Source organism: Formica exsecta, unplaced genomic scaffold, assembly GCF_003651465.1.
Source record: "Formica exsecta isolate Colony F162 unplaced genomic scaffold, ASM365146v1 scaffold380, whole genome shotgun sequence".
Taxonomy (NCBI): Eukaryota; Metazoa; Arthropoda; class Insecta; order Hymenoptera; family Formicidae; genus Formica; species Formica exsecta.
This window is the reverse complement of record NW_021851043.1, coordinates 26583-33047: the sequence shown is the minus strand read 5'-3', so window position 1 is coordinate 33047 and position 6465 is coordinate 26583. Positions and strand designations below refer to the sequence as shown.

The following is a 6465-nucleotide window of genomic DNA, read 5'->3' as shown; positions in this document are numbered from 1 at the left end:
ATCCCCCCCGCCGCACTCCTCCCCGCAGATGCCTACAAACTGACGCTATCTCTTTTTCTCCTTTGGGTACCTCTCTCTCGCACTCAAGGGGCCGTGAGTTAGATACGGCCTAGATTACCTACTTCCGTGTAAATTTAACATCGCGATACTTTTGTCCTCTTTCTCCTCTATAATTCTTTCTATCATGTTTTCCTTTGTTCGCTCGCTTCTCTCCTTCCTATCGGTATCTTTCATTTCGCGATTTTCCGCGTCCGATTCTGCTTCGTCGCTCATTAATACTTCGACTATTTCTCTCTGCGTGAATAATGGTTCGTCTCTTTCGTCTATTTCTTCTTCCGTTATATTTAATATTCCGAAAAACGAATCCATCTATTCTGTCGTACAATTTGTTATATCCGGCGCTTCCTGCTCTAGCATTATCGCGTTTATAGTTACGATTTTCGGTCCTCGGATTCGAGTTCTATCTCTATTCCGTTATCCCCGCATTGTATCGCGGCGTTACGATAACATATAAAGTCTATTCCGAGCACTATGTCGTGTATTAGTTTGTCTACGACTAAAATCTCCTGCTCGAACCTTGCTTTTTCAATTTTAAACTCTATCGTGGTTCTAAATAATATTTTAATTGCCTTTCTTAAAAACGCGCCTACTAGTTGCATCTTCTCTACCGGTTGTATTTTCATTTTGATCCCGTTTTGTTTCAATTGATCGTATATTTCCTTGCTCATCGCGGATACTTGTGCTCCTGTTTCGATCAAGCACTTTACGTTTAATTTATTGAACGTCGCTGTTACGAACGGTCCTTTCTGTACTTTTATTTTCGCTTGATCTTCGTAGAATACCTCGTCTACATCTTTTAATATATTTTCTCTTCTTATGATCGCAATTGCTGATTCGCTTTCTCTATCTTCTTCCTGAGATTCTATTTCGCTTTCTTCCTCTGCGCTATATTTTTCTTTCTCTATTGTCTCGCCGCGTTTAATTTTACTCGCCGCGACGCGTTTCTTTGTTGTCTGCGCCTTCGGTACTATTTTGTCTTCCTTTATCCTATCTCGCGCTGTATTTCTATTGTATCTTACGACTCTTTTATTCTCGTTACCCCCTTCGCTATTCGGTATTTCCGAAATCTGTACCGACGATTGCCTTTTTTCCCTATTTTTTTCTATCCATCTTCCTCTCTGATTCACCGTCGCGTAACTTCGGTATACTCTATCGGGTCCGTAGCGCGGATATTGTTCGTTGAATCTTCTCGGTACGTTATCCCTAAATGCGGTTTTCGGCCTTTGCCTCGTATCTTACGTTTTCCTCGCATTTAACTGATTTTCTTCCGTATTCTGTCTTCTCGATTGCTTAACTATCTTTTTCTCATATTCCATATCATCTAATAGACTGGTTAACTCGCCGATTGATTTCGCGGTCGACGGTTGTATTTCTCGCGCAATTTCGTTTCCAAAATGTCTTTTCTCGCACCTAATTATCTCGTGATCGCTCATCGGTGGTTCTAAATACTTTGCCTGTTTCGCAAGGCTTATCGCGTATTCCGCCATCGTTTCTCCCTTTTCCGATCTGTATTTCCCGGTATATAGATTTTTTCGAAATCTCGCTTGTTGTTCGTCCCCCCAGAAATATTCCCGGAAAGATTCTTTCGCTTTTTCTATATAGTCCGGATCGTTTACCTCTATCCAATTACTCGCGTTTCCCTTCATACATTTCTTAAAGTAATGTAACTGGTCTTTATAATCGATATTTTCGTATTCCGCGATCTTCTCGAATTTTCTAAGAAACTTTATTGGATTTTGTCCATCCTCTCTTCCCTTATATTTTATCTCCGCGAATGGGTCCATTAACCACCCGCCCCGCGGTAATCTAATGTTTTCTAACATGTTTGTATTTCCCTCTCCTAGACTATTTCTCGCGTACGCGGTATTTTCTCGCGTTTGATACGTTCTATTGCGTCGTCTTCGCGCGCTCGATTCTCTCGCGCAATCGTCCTCCGATTTTCCTGGTCCATTTTCCCTATCCGTTTTTAAATCTTCTAACTTTTCTTTCAGGTATTCCATTTCTTCGCGTAACTTGCTATTCTGTTCCTTAAGCCGTTCCGCTTCCGCCGTTACTTGCGTAATCACGTTTATTTCCTCGCTCGCGGTTTGTTTTTTAGCCCCTTTTACCGGTGATCTAGGGATCGGCATTGTCGGCTTGTCTTTGCTCATTTTGCTCGCGATTTTAATTTATATTTATTCTTTCCCCGTGTTTGACCGATTTGTCTCGCGATCGTCTGTCCGTATGTACTTCGTTCGTCTTTTACGTAACGTCGGCTGAAATGAATATCGATTAGTGCACACAAATTAATACATATTAATACACCTTTATTTATTTGTATAGGGATAGAAACATTAAATAAAAAATTTTTATATTTCTTGTAATTGTTTGCGTCAATGACTTTTATTTTATTTCTTCCTTCCTTATTTCCCTTCTTCGTCTTCCTGAAATCAAAATCTGTTACGCGTGCGCAATTTTGACTTTAATCTTTGTCTTTCTCTACTCTTGTATCTTTTCTTTTACAATGCAGTTAAATTTTTTCTTAAAATCTTCTTTAAATTCAATCACTATTGTTTTATTGCATTTACTTTTATCTTTTTTTAATCTTTTTCGTAAAATAAACTTGTTCAGTTATTCTCTCAATTCTTTTCTCGTAATTGTTTTAAAGATTTGTAATATTAATAAACTTTCTTTTGCAATACTTATTTCCATTCATTTGAACAATGCGCAACTATGGTTTCACACAAATACATATAAATTCATATAAATATCCATATAAATACGCAATCGAAACACATCCAATAAATGTTCAAGTATATATTCGTATAATCTTATAAAATAAAATTTATTTCAAAGTTTTGAAGAAATATTCTCGATATTCTCAAAGAATATTCTTAAATATTATTTCTTTCTTTCGGCGTCGCGTATAAATCGCACCACTGCCTTTCGCAAAGTGGTATCGGATTTCAAAGCCCGTTCCGAACTTTCTTATTTTCCACCCGTCAATCAACCGCGTATCCCGGCTTTCTTGAATTTTATCTTTAGTCTCGCGTATCCAACACGTTCGATCCTGTTCAGGACTCGATTTTTCTGGAATCTTCGCGCTTTTTCGAGTAATTTCTGTAGATTTCGCTACTTTTTCCTCGCGTTTTTAACGTTTTACGCTTTCTTATACCGAGAAAAAATTTTCCCGATTTTTACGTTAATCTAGCTTTTATCCCCAGCTAGTTTATTACTTTTTTCTTTACTTTCGCAGTTTTTTATCCCGCTTTCCCAAAGTTAACGGAAAATTTTACGATTTCTCCACCGATCTGCCCCGCGCTTTTAAATAATCAAAATTTAGGCCGCGAGATCTCTGTTCGGCCCTCTCGTTTTTTATATTTCCGTTCCCTTTCGCTCTTTCTACAGATTTATTTCCCAAAATTGATATTGTTATTTATCTGCGGTCTTTTCCCCGCGCTCTATTATTTAATAACTTTTCACGACGTACTTTAACGTGCTGTATTTTTCTCCCGAATCCTCGCGCTCACGCTATCGGAATTTTATTTACGACGGATTTTACTGTCCGCTTTTTTTTTCTTTTATGTGTTTGCCTTTGCTTTTGCGCGTTGAAATATTGCTCGCGTGATCACTTGCCAGGTTAATCACGTTAATGCGTATTTTCGCTAATTGTTCGTCACGAAATTTGAAACTCGATTCGCCCCGCGTCTCTCCCGATATATATTACCCTATATTACCGAAAAAGAATCGCGACGTCCTGTCACGGTCGCCACAAAAAGACTATATTAATGGTATGTTCTCTAGTGGGGCTTACGCGCTTGGAATAAAGACTGTACCACGGTCAAAATTCAACCCGTGGATAATGATTGATCCGAAAATTATAAATTCTTCTCTTCGAGAACGATGTTTTGCGACTATATAGCTGTGACCGGCCAAGCCGATTTATTACTTACTCATACCATTGAAATCTGTGGATTTTCTGTCCATTATACAGTCGCCAGCTGTTTTTACCCTCTAAACAGTAAGGATTGGACTTCAATCGAGCGATATAGGAACTGGGTGGCCGGAAATCTCGAAACTTTTTGGCTTTTTTTTTTTTTTTGATTACCTCTTGCCGGAACAATTACCTCGAATGCGATCTTTTCCAATCTGGGATACCGAGCGCGGCGAAGCCTGAAGATCCTGTTGAAGAATATACCCCAGGTTAGGTTAGGTTAGGTTAGGGTTACGGGGTTCCAGCTTTTTTGACATTTTTTATTACGGAAATCGAAAATTGGTCACGCGAAACGGATTCTGGCGTTTGTCTCGCGTCGATATCTAACTCCGTTCCTTAGTTATAGGGGTACAAAGCGCCCCTTGCTATTTTGGGTCCGTAACTCGAAAACCGTTGACGCGGCAGGATTAGCACCCGAGGGACATCGATCGGTCTCGCGAAGGGCTACAACTTTGGTCCCGTACTCCACCCCCCTAGGACTCACCCTTTGGGCTCTGTATACTTGGTCCAAAGGGGTGAAAATTTTTTTATCACGGAAATCGAAAGTTGGTCACGCGAAACGGATTCTGGCGTTGGTCTCGCGTCGATATCTATCTCCGTTTCTTAGTTATAGGGGTGCAAAGCGCCCCTTGCCATTTTGGGTCCGTAACTCGAAAACCGTTGACGCCGCAGGATTGGCACCCGAGGGACATCGATCGGTCTCGCGAAGGGCTACAACTTTGGTCCTGTACTCCACCCCCCTAGGACCTACCCTTTGGGCCCTGTATACTTGGTCCGAAAAGGTGAAAAAATTTTTTTTATCGTAGAAATGGAAGGGTAATTGTTCGAAACGGATTTTGCCGCAAGTCCCGTATCGATATCGGTCTCCGTTCCTTAGTTATAGGGGTGTAAAGCGTCCTTTGGTATTTTGGGTCCATAATTCGAAAACCGTTGACGGGGGAGGGTTGTCTCCCGAGAGACATCGATCGGTCTCGCGATGGGCTACAATTTTGGTTCTCTAGCCTATCCGCCTAGGATCCACCCTTTGGGCCCTGTATACTTGGAGTCGGGTGTAGAAATTTACAAGTCCCAAGGGGATACGGAACGCGAAATATCGACTAAAATTTGACTACGCCAATCGATAGAGAATTGAAAAATACGTGGATTGGACATATAAATTTAGGACCGTAAAAATTTTTTTTTTCCAAGTCTTTGAAGTCAAAAATGAAAGAGAAATAAAAAATTGTCAAAACTCGGTAATGGTGCGTCCTAGCGGAAAAGTGTACGGGATCTTTTTAGCGTATTTCGTTGAGTTCTGCGAAAAAGGTCCTATGCACTTTTGTTGTAGAATGTATCGTTTCGGAGATATAGCTCGATTATAATTTTTACTTTTGTAACCGTGGATGTTTATATTACGGATTGGGATTTACGCACACCCGTGACGCGCGACGGGCGAGCGTTTGGGGAGGGGGGTTGGTGGGGAGGGGCCAAGCCCCTCCCCCGACTCCAACAGGTGACGCGGTACGGGCGCTGCCAGGAAGACCCAAAAAGAGGACAAGGAAGGTAGTTGGTACACCAGACATCGATCTGAGTGGAAACTTCGAAGAGCCATCCAAGACCGAGTTTAAGTCAATGGGCGCCTTCTCACTTAGTGCCGTGGGGCTGGGATGGATGAAGGACATTGATGAAATTAGAGGCAAATGTGGACGGATGCAAGGAGGTTTGAGTGGAAGAATGAAGGAAAGGATCACTAAAACAATGGAGGTGATAAGAGCCTTGGCTGAAAAGGCAGAAACAACCGGAGACCCGCTCTCTCTTAAATTAAGGATAAACAAGCTCAAAAGTCAGCTTGAGGAAAGGGATGAAAGAGATAAAAGGCGGGAGAAGGAATTTAAGGAAATGAAAGAGATCATAAAAATACAGAGAGAGGAAATTCGTGAGCTAAAGGCAAAGGTGGATGACTTGATAAAAGGAAGGAGTGGGAGTAGAGAAAAGGATGGGAGTGGACCCAGAAGAGAGGTAGGGAAAATGGGAAAGGAAACAGGAAAACAGGAAAAAACAGGCGGCAAATCCTTCCTAGAGGATAGACTCGATCTAATAAGACAGGGTGATCCTAGTTTCGAATTCCCAACGTCACCAAAAATGGTAGCGGAAGATAGTTCACTGATCGTAATGGAAGACCAAAGAACGGTAGGCGCCATTAATAAACAGATTGCAGAACTGTTTAAACTAAGGGCCCAGACGAGGAAGCAGACACCTCTCCAAGCCAAGCCGGCAGAGAGCACTATGCAATCTGAAGAAGAGAATACTCCTTTACCCCAGAGAGTTCCACGCCCTGCAATAAAAACCATCTCAAATATTCAGATAATCCCCCCTAGGATTACAGCTGGAAAAGATAAGATGGGACAAGAAAAAGGGAAAGGAAAAATGGAAGAGGATACTCAAATAGGGAA

The 6465-nt window shown here is 41.4% G+C and overlaps 1 protein-coding gene across 1 annotated transcript; it reads right to left on the bottom strand.

Annotated features, from left to right (window-relative positions):
* Window positions 1-431: 431 nt before the first annotated feature.
* LOC115239478 lies at window positions 432-2210 on the bottom strand. The gene is made up of 2 exons (XM_029814021.1): window positions 1300-2210; window positions 432-1209 (listed from the first exon to the last, which is right to left on the bottom strand). Exons 1-2 carry the CDS (start codon window positions 2208-2210, stop codon window positions 432-434), a joined length of 1689 nt encoding a protein of 562 aa, XP_029669881.1.
* Window positions 2211-6465: the final 4255 nt, after the last annotated feature.

Excerpts from the sequence above, each read along its gene's own strand:
- LOC115239478 (XM_029814021.1), bottom strand. The coding sequence starts at position 2,210 with ATGAGCAAAGACAAGCCGACAATGCCGATCCCTAGATCACCGGTAAAA. Across the intron at positions 1,210-1,299 it reads CAGTTAAATGCGAGGAAAAC|AGTATACCGAAGTTACGCGA; the intron begins GTAAGATACGAG and ends CGGACCCGATAG.